Source organism: Solenopsis invicta, chromosome 1 (genome assembly GCF_016802725.1).
Source record: "Solenopsis invicta isolate M01_SB chromosome 1, UNIL_Sinv_3.0, whole genome shotgun sequence".
NCBI lineage: Eukaryota > Metazoa > Arthropoda > Insecta > Hymenoptera > Formicidae > Solenopsis > Solenopsis invicta.
In genome coordinates, this window is record NC_052664.1 from 2,573,452 (window position 1) to 2,588,126 (window position 14,675).

Sequence of the window (14,675 nt, forward strand, 5' to 3'; positions counted from 1 at the left end):
ATGTCGATTTATTATTTAAAATTTTAACAATTTTCAAAATCTGACTCGTAATTGTAATATTTGTAATTGGCGACTCTAGATACTCTTGTATATCAAATTTCACGTTTGTAGGCAACGAAAAACGTATGCTTTAAAGGATTAAAATTATTTAAAAAAAAGAGATTGCTATTTTTATTAGTAATAGTGTAACTTCATAAATATTATTCTGCTGTATTGATTTATGAGTACTTTTGAATAGCAGGGCACTCATACCGACCTAGTAGTACAAATCGTTCTAATCGCAGAATCTATGCGATTACAAGCTATGATGGCCACATATGGCATTCAAACGCAAACACCGCATGAAGTCGAACCTGTTCAAATTCTGTCATCTACTCAGCTTGTGAAGGTTTATCAAAAGCTAGGAGTGAACAAGAAGTTGAATCTCCAAGGACGACCCGCGCGGCCTATAGGATCTTTAGGTACAAGTAAGGTATGTATGATAAGAATATATGAACTTGCGAAGTGAAATTCGACCTTAATTATGTCTTGGATCTTGTCCGAATGGACAAACTATGTGTCATGCTTTTTTACCTACTTTTGTTGAGCAGGAGCTGTGAACTCTGTTGATCAGACAACAGAGCATGACTACATAGTTTGTCTATTCAGATGAGATTTTCTTTGGTATAATTTTATATATTTTATTAATAAAATAAAAATAAACATTTGTTTATATGCAATGATATATTTTTCATATGATATGTAAATTATAACGCTGACAGACGAATTCTTTTATATGTACAGGTGTATAGAGTCTGTGGTATGACAGTACTCTGTTATCCTCTGATTTTTGAGGTATCCGAATTTTATTTATACAGAGACATGGCTCTATTAATCGACGACATCAAAACGGAATTGCAATTCGTTGGCAAGTATTGGCGTCTTTCTGGTCGACCCACTGTATGTCTTTTGATTCGAGAAGAGCACATGCGGTAAGTTTACACATTTATGAATATATCACGGGAGTTGGTTTATCTTTGTAAAAATTTGTTTAGAGATCCACAATTTAAAAAAATGCTGGACCTCTTCGCGATGTTGAAGAAAGGCTATTGTGATAAAACAAAAGTTCGCATCGGTCGGTTGCAAAATCTGATCTCATCTTCATGCATTGGTAATATAATTTCATATAAGATTAATCTTTGTATAAAGTAGATAGTTAATAATAAACTAGCTTGATTTTATTAGGTCGGTGTAAAAGTTCTTGTCGATTTTTTGCAATCTTTTTATTACAATAAAGAATTGGTATAATATAAATTCATCAAATTAATTTTGTTTTCTATGACTTTTCCGTCTTACTGGCAATGTGCGAATACAAAAAAAAGGAATCGTCTTTTGAAGCGATCCATTAATTAATCTATTTTTGTATATCTGCGGCATTTGAGAAGCGTTCACTAGACAAGCCATGCTGCATTGATTTGAATAAATGATAATTCATAAGAGGCAATGTCTGATGCGTAAACTGGATGCGAGAGAAATTTCCATTCTAATAATTTTTTGGTCTTAGCAAAATGTGGCCTAGCATTGTCATGCAACAACCTTGCGACGGTTGCTATTTACGGGCAATTTTTAATTCTCTATGCCTTAGTTGTTTACTCCCGTAATGGCTTAGTACAGTAACAAATAGAAAATCACACCTTGATCCTCCAGGTACATAACAAAACCTTAGATATTGGCCATAGATATTGGCGTCGATGTGATTAATTTTCCGGGTATTTTATCCAATATTTTTGTCTCAAATTGTCGAAAAATATCCATTTTTTATCCAAAAATATTTTATCATTATTTATAATACGCCACAAAAAACTTTTCTTTTTGTTGCTTAGCAAACAACAAAAAGCAAATCTTAAATCGACTGTCAATTGTACTTTCGAATAATTCATGCAGCATCACTTTCCGTATGTCTGGATTTTTTCCGTTGCATTTAAACGACAAAGCTGAATGATCCACTTCTAGTTGTAATGCAAGTTTGATTGGGTCTTTATTAAACAATGTTTGCAATTCGTTTTCTTTTACAGTTGCCCGAAGCATTTTTTGTTATTGATATTAATGTCAGCATTTTTAAATTCTTTAAACCAGTGCTTGGAATTAGTTGCACATATCGGGCCGATTTTTGAGATGACGCTTATTGCCTCTCCCTCCCCCATTATTATTTACGGCTTTATGATCGAGCCGCTAATCGCGCGTATTTCAGAAACGACTTGATATGAAAAATAAAACTAAGAAAATTCGAATTTAATTAGGTTATACTTTTTAAATTTTGCCCTTTCAAATTTAAATATGAATAGAAGTTATCTACATTTGACGAACTAATGAATACTCCAATGGCTGTCTTTAATTGTAGGGCCTGACGGTTCAGAGTTGATTCATCATTCTTACCGACTCTAATTAAAAAATATATAAGAATTAATCAAAAGTTGTTGTACATTAAGTCACTTTGTTTAAGATTGAATTATACCTTTTTGTGCATTGTTATATATATTTATAATAAAATTTATCTTAATTACATGCAGAGCACTTGGATTTTGTAAATATTATGGAAACGGATTTGGATTTGACACAGTTTACACAATTGCAGCATGATTATATTGGATATCAGAGTCTCACGGATGTACCAAAGGCCATCGCTTATTCCGAAAGCGTTAAGGATTATTCTGTATGATATCATATTAAAAATTATATAAATATGTTATCGTAGAAGTGAATGTTAAAGTCGTCAATTTTACTGACTAAACAGTGACTTACACACATGTAATTTATAACACATACATATGATTTATGAAACCTCAGTATGTTGCTATATACAATAATACATCAATATCGCATGCACATATACGAATAATTATTTATATAAGCTTTTCGTATTAAATTACATCTCTAAAGGTACTTTTTCATTTATATGACACGTGTTATATAAATAAAACTGGAAAATTTGAATTTCTTTTTTATTGATACTAGCGTCACGTAAACGTACAAAACATTAGCGTCAAGTACTTGACGCTAGTGTTTTGTACGTTTACGTGACGTTAGTATCAATAAGAAAGAAATTCAAATTTTTCAGTTTCAAGCGTTAAAGCTTTACAAGCGTTCAAAATACCAATTAGATAAGTTATTATTCAGATTTTTTATTTAACTGAAAAATGGATTCTGGAGATGAATTGATAATAAATTCTGACAATATAAGTTAATTTAATTGAAAATTAATATATTTGTTTTATATAAAATAAATCATTTTATATAAAATTTTATGATAATTATATTTATATTTTATATTGTCTGAAAAATTTAATCACAGAAATGGAAAAATATTTTGAATAAGTAATTAAAATTGAAAAACTCTGTAAGATTCAACCTTTCCAATTTTTATTAAAAGTAACTTTCAAGATTTATTATAATAAATTATTAATTGAGATTAATAAATCTACTCGCAGTAGGTTGTCCGTACTTAGAATGAACATATCTTTATATTTTTATTATGCAATCGACTAAGGAGCTGCAAGCAAAAGTAAAATATGATAGCAACTTAAGATGCTAGTGGAGAGCCGAGAGATGGATCTAAATCGATACAATATGCCTAATAAGCGCACCTACATAAACTAAAACTAATTAAGAATTCTATGTCTATTTCTAAGAACTTGATGTTGCTTCTTCTATGTTATTCTAGTGTAATCTATTTGGAGACTCGAATTTTTTAAGGCTCCTGTTTATTCGCCGCGGCCATATTGAAGTCGTGACGTCATTAACGTGAAATGATACCTAATTTTATCCGACGTGCCATTTGTAAATAAAGACAATTTGGATAAAACAGACTAATCAGATGTCTTTAAAACACTTGTAAAAATGGGTAGACTATTCTTTTTCCGTCTAACAGTCAGTAAATAGTTGTAAAAGGCACGTAAAATGAAGCTATTTAGGCAGAAAAACACGGTTAAGCTAAAGTTTCCGACGTGTCATTTGTAAATAAAGACAATTTGGATAAAACAGACTAATCAGATGGTTTTAAAACACTTGTATAAATGGGTAAAACTATCCTTTTGTCGCCTAACAGTAGGGTAAATAGTTATAAAAAGTACATGATGTGAAGCCTATTCAAACAGGAAAACACGGACTGCTGTTGAAAACAGTGAAAAATATGTTTTTTATGTATAAAATTCAAAGAAACTTTACCTGCGGTCTACTTTTACGAATTTGGTAAATATGAGACGAGTCCTATTTTTACAATAAAACACATAATAACAAAATAACATGCACAGCAACATCTCATCGCCAATCTGTCATGTTTCACGCCTATTATTTCTAATTTTGTCCGCGACGGTATGTCGCTACCGTTAACGCGGAGTTTTTGGCTCAGGCGCTAGGAACTTTAAATATAAAGCTGCAAAGCTTATAAATCAAGTAAATTATATTATAATAATTTGACAGCTCTAAACGTATGGAGTATACTAGTGTAAGAAATGATAAAAAAGATCTGAATAAAATTTTTTTTGTTCTTGACATAAAAACTGTACTATAGATATAAATTAAAGCGTATACTTTAATGCTGGAAAAAGATTTTTAGATGTATAAAAAAAATAATACATATGAAAAGTTGTTACAAAATTGTGTTTAATCAGTAAAACAGGACGACTATAGAATATCTTTAAGGAGGTTCTCCAGTCTTTTCACATAATATAAGAATTCAATCAAATTTTGAGAAATGTGATTGATATTGTAGGCGTTCCTGAATTTTTTCAAATTTTTTAACCACAGTTTTTTTAGAAATAATATTATAAATTCTGATATAAAATAGTTGCTTATGTTATATTATTTTTATAAGTCAAATTTCTTGTTATAATTTGTTTCTGCCGTATTTTAGAAAATTTAACCGTATTGAGAATTATATTAATAAATGTATGCGGATGACGCGGAAAATTAAAAAAAAATTTTTGGCGCTAGACGTAATAGTCGAAAACTCAATTGTTTCTGAAATATAAACATTTTTGCATATTTGCATCATGATTGACTTACTGGCTTCTACGTATCGCGATGTTTATAAACCACGTTTTGTATGTTCTCATTCAATTTCTATACATACTTTATTACAGAAAATTTCATCGTCAATCAGTCAGTTGTCATCAACCGGTAATTGGGAATCTACCTATTATTTGATAATTATACGGTTTTAAAATATTGTTCTAAAAATGTCAACGTATTACTCTAATAAAGAAATGGCAGATATACTAAGATAAATATGCGACACGTAGAAGCTAATAAATCATTCATGATACAAATATACAAGAATGTTTATATCTCATACGGTTGAGCCTTTGACCAAGTTTCATTAAAATTTTTGTACTATGTACCATATTAATGCCGAATGGTTTTTTTTAACAGCTTGTATATTATGATATTCTTATAAAGGCAATAAAAGTATTTACTTATTGTCATTTCTTATGAACAAATATTCAAAAATTTTAAGTGCATACAAAACATTGTTTATTATGTTATCCATTTTCATGGACAAATTAAAATCCAACTGTATACATATATCCTAAATATCAAAATTTGCAGAACAAATTTTGAATAGAACACGTTACCTACTGATGACAAAGAGGACATAAATTGCACACAGAGTTTAAAATATCTAATGACGTCGGTAAACTGTCCTGAAAAATAAGATGAAGTTTGTTTATGTTATGTTAATAGATTGGCGGCAGAATTCGAATAGGATCTCGAATAGCAGATCGTGCTGTTACGAGTTAATTCGTAAGGTATTAATAAATGGTATCAGGATTCTGTGGAAAAACCTTTTATTTTATACTAGAGCTTTCAGAAAACGATGTTGCTGTTTTAATCTCTGAACGAGGACTAACTTACAATGTATAGATTGGACCTTCATTCCAAAAGTTTGGAATGTGTTTATCTATGGAGGAATAGGGATAGAGTGGAATGGCATGACAGCAGGAAATGTTATCTAAGCAATAGGGATGAGAGGTTCCCTGGTCAAGGTTTCCCAGCAACACAAAGTTACAGTTAAAATGTCAGTTGTAATTTTCTACTCTCAACAATGTAACTGTTAAGTAACGAGTGTGTTATATAACAGTTACATTGTTGAATGAGGAAATTATAACCAACATTTATATAACAGTAACTTTGTGTTTGTTGGATTCGGTTTTATTAAATTATTAGCGCCTAATAATTAGATAAGAGGAAAAACAGTTTACCTCTTAAGACAGAATAGTTTTACGTGTTACAGCACGTAACAGTACTTGTTTCCTGCTGTCAATCTATTCAGATAGCTTGTACGCGCAGATCCTGTTTTTGTTGCCAATCTACTGACGTAACATGTCAACAGGTCCTGAACTTTGTAAACACAATTGGTTTTACTGTCAGAATCTGATTGTATTTGCTGCTAATCTGTGGGCAAAATGCTTGCAATTTGTTATCAAGGTATGAAAGGTACATATGAAAGATTAACAAGTCGACTTTCCACACGAAGTGAGATTCATTCCACTTTCCTTCGCTTATAAGGCGAAATAAGATCTATATGTAAATATACTGATTATTATATTTTTCAAACTTTTTTGTTAATGACCTTTTAATAAACAATGGTCGATTAAAACTTTTGAAGGTTACTCAGGGTGATCTTGATAACATATATCAAGATCAAAGTTGCGAGAAACGTCAATTTAAATGAGAATTAATATTTTGAAATTTTATAAGTTTATCTTATAAACAGTATAAGACTAACGATTAATTTATATGGAAAAGTTGATCAGTGCTATGAGATCATCGGAGCGATATCCCGTAATGTAGAGTTTTACCAATTTTATATAGAAAAAAGCTACGCATATACAAATTATAGGTTTTTATTTTTAATTAATTATTTAAGTATATTATGTTTTTACTAATATTAATAAAGTGCTATGTTTAGTTTACTAAGAAGTAATGAGGTGCCGTTTTAGGAAATCTATGTTGCTGTTAACAACTTTCCTCTGTATAAAGTCGAGTTAAGCTTCAGCTCATTATTTGTTAGTTTAAAAAAAGTAGCATTTCTATATTTTATTCACTTAATTTATCATCTTATCTCCTTTTCATTGTTTTTATTATGAATAAAAAGGGAGTTACGCAACTTTCCTTCACTTTTTTAAGCTGGAGAATCTCAAATTTTTAATTCAATAAAAATGTTCATGTGCTATTAATTTATTTTTCAGTATATGTTAAATGAATCTCTTAGCAACATATTAAACGAACTTCGCAATAGCATTGGCTTGTATGCCAAATGTCAATTATATAGTATTCTGATAAAACGAGAAGGAATTAATTACGAAATCAATGGAGTGACAGGTATTTTATATATAACATTTTAAATCTTTTTTTCAGAGTTGGAAACGTTACCGTTACTTCTTGTAAAAAGTAAAGACTTGTCATTACTAATTTTAAAAAATGACGCGTTACTTTTATCGTTATTTAGACAGTAATGATACATTACTTTTTTTGTGAATTTTTCACAAAATTTTGGTGACTTTTTTTAGAGTGGCATTTAGTTGATTATATCACTATTTGATCAGTTTTCAAAACGAAATTTACAGTAATTTTGATTAATTGTAACACAGTCTACATGCATGCATTGTACGTTTATAAAATAACAATAAAATTCATTATCGTTACTGTAAAAATGCAATGAGTAATACGTTCCTAACCCTGCTTTTTTTATGTTCTTATTTAAGGATTTTATATCTCTAATTCATAATTTCGAACTCTGTGTATAATCGTATTTTTGTTATTTTCAGTTCGCGATAATTTGAGATCATTATATCAACAAGCTGGATCTTTAAGGTTCTGGATAGCTGTTCGTTATTGCAGCAGTCTGTTGAATCATACAGTAGATAGTATCAGTCCTTTTATCACAGGTGTATTAGTCAAAGGAAAACAGGTATTAAATATGTACAAAAATTCTAAATTTTTTATTTTTTTTTTAACTTTTAAAGTAAATGTTTTGAAGTAAATGTTAATGCTATAATACTGATGATAGATTGCAGTGGGAGTAATTGGGCAAGAGGAAACAGTATTTGACAAACCTATGACGCCAGCGGAAATACAGTCGGTAATGTATTCGACAATACAGCCGCACAACGTGGTGCAAGCTGTGCTTCAACAAGAGATCCTATTGTATTGCGGTAGACTTATTGGTACTAATCCAGAAATGTTCAAAGGCATATTAAAAATACGCATTGGGTAAAATATCGCTTTTTAATAATACTTTTTAATCGTTATTATACGAAAGCGTTTAACTATTGTTTAAATGTTTAGATGGGTCTTGGAGGCAATGAAGCTTTACTTGCAAATGTTCGTAAAAGATGACAAGCCGATTGAGAATTACAGTCCTTATGAAATCCGACAGTTTCTTATTAAAGTATTGACAGTAAGAGAATGGGCTCGTGAAGAAAAGTATGTTGATTAATAAAAGAACCTCGGACATTTTTACTAAAGTTTTGAACAAACACATTAGACTTCTGCATATATTTGTAGAGAAAGTTAAGAGAAATAATAATTATATTTAAAAAGAACTTGGATCGATATGTGAAAATAATATAAAGAATCGAAATGTCTAATTGATTATAGCTAAATTTTAATGTTGATGTTTATTGTGTGATTTTATATACCTTTTAAAGTTCATTACACGCCGAATAAATTTTCGGTCTTAAAACACAGTTTTACTTGAACAAGAAATAGTAATATCATTATTTAATTGAAAGTCGATTTAATAATAAATGATGCTGACAAGCATCTAATGTAGCAGTGATGCTAATGAGAACTCTTTCCCTCTAAAAACTTGTAAAGAATTTGTTGCGAAAAGTAACACTTTAGCCAGGTATGAAATCTAAAATTTGTTGGGACGGGCGTCCCAACCTTACTTACCTTGACCATTAAGGCATGTGATGATATTCTTTGCAATAACCGGTAATGTGTAAGCTAGAATTCATGCTAAGAGGCACGTATAAATAAATCATATTTAATAGAAAACTTTATCTGATATATGGAAACACAATATAAACAATCAAAATGTCTAATCAGTCAAAGCTAGAAATAATAATAATAATATATTATAGTTTCAAGTCTCTAAAAGAGGAAAAAGCAACCTGGATAGAGAATGAATATTATTGCATTATTGAAGTTTTTAAATATCATTTAATTAATATTGCATATTAACATATTGTTAAAACTCGCGGTGTAACAAAGGAAATTTTAGGATTCGTTCCGGTTTTAAAAGTTTAACTCACAGAGTCACAGAATCTAAATTATTTTATAAATTTAGATTTTTTTTCAGATTTAGAAATATGTTTTACACATTTGATTTATTCAATTTTTTTAACCATGCAAAAATAATTATGGCCTTAAATCTTTGAAAAATTAAGAATCTTATACTTATATGTAATTAGATTTAATTTTATTAACAAATTAAATTTGCATATATTCAAATTAAAAATTGTATTTTTTAAATTATAGTTGTGTTCAATTCGCCGCTTCATTATTGCATCCTTATTGTTTGTCAAATACTAAATAAATGATACGTATGAGTCAAAGTGAACGTATCTCTTATTACATCTTAAATATATGTTATTAATATGATGTCAATAATCTGAAATGAGACTAATGATGAATTTAAATGACTAAAATGATTAGCATTAACATGACAATAGCTTATTATCTGGGAAATTATACACATATATACTTTTTTAAATTTTAATTGCATGCTTACAAATTTTTTAATAAAATGTATTTCTATTTAATTAAAAAAAAATTTTTGTTTAATGTTGCTTAAACATTGTATTGTAATGTCGCAGCAATATTAATAATCAATGAAGAAAAATCAATACAGTTTTAACATTAAGAAAATATTTACACTTAAATATTCAATATTACTACGTCTCAGCAATATTCTTTCAATATTCTGTGCTGTACGGCTACATTGCCCGAGGTTCTTATTCATTGTAACATTTAAGTAGATTTAATGTTTTTTTGGTTAATAATATCTATTGCCAATAGTCTGACGGTGCTTGGTCGTCGAAAAATCGAAGGTTGCTTGTGCAGAGTGCCGGCACACTTTTACAATCAAGTATGGGAAGTATTGATGCGCTGTCCTGGAGGTATCATGGTGAACGGACAAGAACTTCCTCAGCAGGCTACATTATCCAGCATGACTCGTTCTGAACTCACATTTGCTCTACTCGTAGAATCCTTGTTGCATAATATACAGCTCCCAGAATATCGTCAAATCATAGTCGAAGTAAGTAATCAATTTTTATTTTATTCATTTTCTGACCTCATATACAGAATGTCTAAAAAGTTCCGGGACGGCGAAATATTTCGAAAACTAAGCATTTTAGGAAAAAGTGTTTTAGATAAAAGTTGTAGGGTTTCAAAAGATCTATCTACTTATCTTATCAGTTTGACCTTGGATGGCATCGTCAAGATCAGATCAAAATAACATTAACTTTTTTAAATGGAACACCCTATTTTTTATTCCAGAATGTAATAGCTGGTGTTAAGAGCTTCCCAAAACCCTATAAGAAAATTTATTTTCGTTGAACACTTTCCGAGTTGTGACCCTTGAAAGCTACAGTGTACTGTAACTCTCAAGCGTCATAATTCGAAAAGTACTTAACGAAAATAAACTTATTTATAATGTTTTAAAAAGTTTTCGAAATCGAACAAGAAAATGCAATAAGAGATATAATGTTAGAATATCGATAGTTCCCTAATTAAAGGGTATCGCTACTTCTCTAACATTCTATATTTTTTATTAAATTTTCTTGTAGTCGATTTCGAGAGCTTTCTAAAACCTTACAAGAAAGTTTATTTTCGTTAAGTACTTTCCGTTGAGTACTTTCCGAGTTATGACGCTTGAAAGTTACAGTACACTGTAGCTTTCAAGCTTCACAACTCGGAAAGTACTCAACGAAAATAAACTTTCTTGTAGAGTTTTGGAAAGCTCTTGACACCAGCTATTAAATTCAGGAATCAAAAGTCGGTTATTCCATTTAAAACAGTTAATGTGATTTCGATCTGACCTTGGCGACGCCATCTAAGGTCAAACTAATAAAATCAATAAATAGATCAGTAAATAGATCTTTGAAACCCTACAACTTTTATCTGAAACACTTTTTCCTGAAATGCTTAGTTTTCAAGGTATTTCGCCGTCCCAGAACTTTTTGGACACCCTGTATATATGTATATATATGTGCGTGCGTGCGTGCGTGCGTACGTGCGTGTATATATATATATATATATATATTTAAAAAGTGTATCTATAAAAAAATAATGTTTGAAATAAGTATTCTGTGTATACAGGGTGTCCCAGAATTCGCAGAAATGTTTTTATAAGCGAATTCTTTGGAATATTTTGAGTCAAAAATCCTAATATGAAAATATCGAGACTATAACACTTTTCAAATGAAAAACATTTACAATAGGTAAATCAGGTAATCTAAACATTGCGCGCTCAGTGACGTACAATGACAGTGGGTGTTCTTGCACTTTTGTAAACTTGTTATTATATTGAAGTAATTACGATAATATTGAAATGCTTTATTAATTAAATCATATTTAAATATAAATTAATATATGCATTATACATGTAATGATCATATAAAAATATTAAAGGATTTTAAAAATAATTATCATAAATTGACAAAATTCACGAGATGTCAATGATTTACAAGACAGCCAACTTCAGAGAAGAGATACATGTATGTATGTCATACAAGTCGGCAATATTTAATGAAAAATGTGTTGATAGGAACGCGAAATTCTTTGACACATAATTACATTTTCATTTATATGAAATGTTTTATATCATATTATACTACGATATTTATATTCCCCAATATAAACCCAATATAATCCCAATATAATCCCCAACATATTGAATATTATTTTGTATAATGATATCACAAATTGACGAAAATTTTGAACAATTGCGGTAAGATACATTATAACGCAGCAGTTTTGTCGAAATAAAGTTTTTAAATAACATTCCTCAAAAATCAAATAAAGGAGTATACGAATTTTCAAGGATTTCGTCACCATTCGGTGATCGTTCCATTTCTACATTTTCTTGTGTATTTTTCTTCGTAGAAACCGAAAATTATTGTCAGAATAACGCCACACTTAATAAAAAATTGCTTAATGAAAAATATTGAAATAAAGTGAATAAATCATTATTCGCATCGTCATAAAATCAATTACGCTTTGATAATTTAGAAATTAATTCAAAATTAGATCAAATCGAGTATAATGCATTACAAACCGTTAATTGGATTACATTTTTCTTTATATAACATTTGTTACAAGAAAGTTAATAGTCTTATGACAAAAACTTGAAACTATGATTAAAAATCTATTATAGCTATCCAATTAATTCTCTTTACGAATTATTTTGTATTTCCAGATAATAAATAAATTAATAATTAATTTGTATATCCCTTTATTTGATTTTTGACAAATATTATTTAAAAACTTTATTTGGACAAAAATGCTGCGTTATAATGTATCATCTTATCGCAATTATTCAAAATTTTCATCAATTCATGATACCATTATACAAAATAATATTCGCACAATGTGCCTATATTAGAGAATATAAATATCGTAGTATGATATAATGATATGGAAATGCATGTGTCAAAGAACTTGGCGTTCCTATCAACACATTTTTCATTAAGTATTGTCGACTTGTATGACATACATGTATCTCTTCTCTGAAGTTGATTGTCTTGTAAATCATTGACATCTCGTAAATTTTAACAATTTATTATAATTATTTTTAACATCTTTTAATATTTTTATATGATCATGAAATGTAAATGCATATACTAATTTATATTTGAATATGATTTAATTAATAAAGCATTTCAATATTATCGTAATTACTTCAACGTAATAACAAGTTTACAAAAGTACAAGAGCACCCATTGTCATTGTACCGCCACTGAGCGCACGATCTTTAGACTACCTGATTCGCCTACTGTAAATGCCTACTGTAAATTTGAAAAGCATTATAGCCTCGACATTTTTGTATTAGGATTTTCGACTCAGAATATTCCAAAAAATTCGCTTATAAAAACATTTCTGCGAATTCTGAGACACTCTGTATATAATAGAATACTAATTTTGCATAGGTATAAATAAAGCTATTCTTTTTCAAGATAATGTAAATATGCATTTAACATTTATATGTACATTGATTTGAAATAAGTTATTTATTTCTTAGAAATACAAAATAGGAAATAATAAATAATAGATAATAGAGGAAATTTATTCATGTGTTATATCTCTTGTTTTCTTGTGCATACCTCTTGTATTTTTTTTATGCCGTAGTACAGACGTTGCGTGAATTAAGTGCAGATATGTGCCATAGACATTTATATATTTACTAGACTGTTGACTTGCCTGAAATACATGGCCACAAAAAGTATGTATAAAACTCATGGCGCATGCGTACGAAGTAAGCGGTATGCATACATATAAAATATCCATCCATATGATTGATATAAAGAATTTATAAGTATTAGAAAAACAAAACAGAAATACACACACAAATATTTTTATTTTGTTTTTTACCACTTACGTCAAGCTATGTAATACATAGATTTTGTTGCCATCTTTTAGGCTCGGTAAATAAGGGAGTCAACAGTTTAGTAAATATATAAATATTTATGATATGTGCACATTGTGTTCTCGACATAAGGGAAGTAGCATTTATCCTTATTGAGAACACAATGTGCATATATCTGCACTCTATTGGTGTCTGCGCATGTTAATCTCTTCAATATTGCATTATTACTTTATATATATACTTATTGTTCTTATTCTCTAATAACTTTTGTAAACATATTTTATAGATCATGTTATTTTACGTCATATTTGTAAATATTATTTGTAAATTATCGATGCGCCATATATTTTACACATGAATCGTAAATCCCATCATTTTTTTTTATACAATAAAAATACAAGAGTTTTCTAAATTTTCCTTTTTAAATATAAGAAAAGAAATATTTCCTATTTAAAATTTTTTTATAATAGTAGACAGCATTAAGTTGGTATAATTTAGTTTTCTTAAATATAGTAAACAATATTTAAATTAAGTTTTCAATAGGTGCGGCATTATATACCATATAATATTACCTTAAATGATGAAATACTGTACCGCGTATATATTACCTTAAATGATGAAATACAGAGAAATTCTCTTTCTTTTTTCTAAAAAAGGCATGTAAAGATTATATCGAAGTTATTGTTGTCACTTTTCCGCGATGCCGATTGGTTTTCTCGCTGCGCTAACTTCGTGAGTGGCTGTTATCGCGTACAGAAGTATAAGAAAAAAAAACAGTATACAGTATAAGACAAGTATACAGTACAAATACAGTATAAGAAAAAAAATAAGGCAGAGCAATATGAACATATAGTTGTTTAAGTGTTTACATTTCATATAAAGCGAAATAATAGCGCATTTTAATTGTATGGTTACAGCTCTTGAGTATCATGTCGACTATTTTGCTTCGAAATCCAGAATTAAGTTTTCAGAAGCAGCTAAATCTCAATCAGCTCGTGGAAGACAGTTTTATCATGTACTGTAAGGTAATACATGTATA

General features: G+C 29.2%; 1 protein-coding gene across 8 annotated transcripts in view; it reads left to right on the forward strand.

Moving 5' to 3' along the window:
* LOC105199282 (probable phosphorylase b kinase regulatory subunit beta) overlaps positions 1-14,675 on the forward strand; it is a 59,637-nt gene that overhangs the window by 44,577 nt on the left and 385 nt on the right. For 3 of the 8 annotated variants that reach the window (XM_039450752.1, XM_039450828.1, XM_039450770.1), the window contains 10 exons: positions 239-472; positions 784-971; positions 1,035-1,150; positions 2,550-2,692; positions 7,230-7,362; positions 7,809-7,951; positions 8,051-8,253; positions 8,329-8,466; positions 10,066-10,306; positions 14,554-14,661. In XM_039450752.1, the coding sequence (XP_039306686.1) occupies positions 239-472; positions 784-971; positions 1,035-1,150; positions 2,550-2,692; positions 7,230-7,362; positions 7,809-7,951; positions 8,051-8,253; positions 8,329-8,466; positions 10,066-10,306; positions 14,554-14,661 (1,647 nt within the window). Of the gene's footprint in view, positions 1-238; positions 473-783; positions 972-1,034; positions 1,151-2,549; positions 2,693-7,229; positions 7,363-7,808; positions 7,952-8,050; positions 8,254-8,328; positions 8,467-10,065; positions 10,307-14,553; positions 14,662-14,675 lie in introns of those variants that run through there. The other 5 variants (XM_039450803.1, XM_039450868.1, XR_005575060.1 and 2 more) reach the window with 4 other exon arrangements.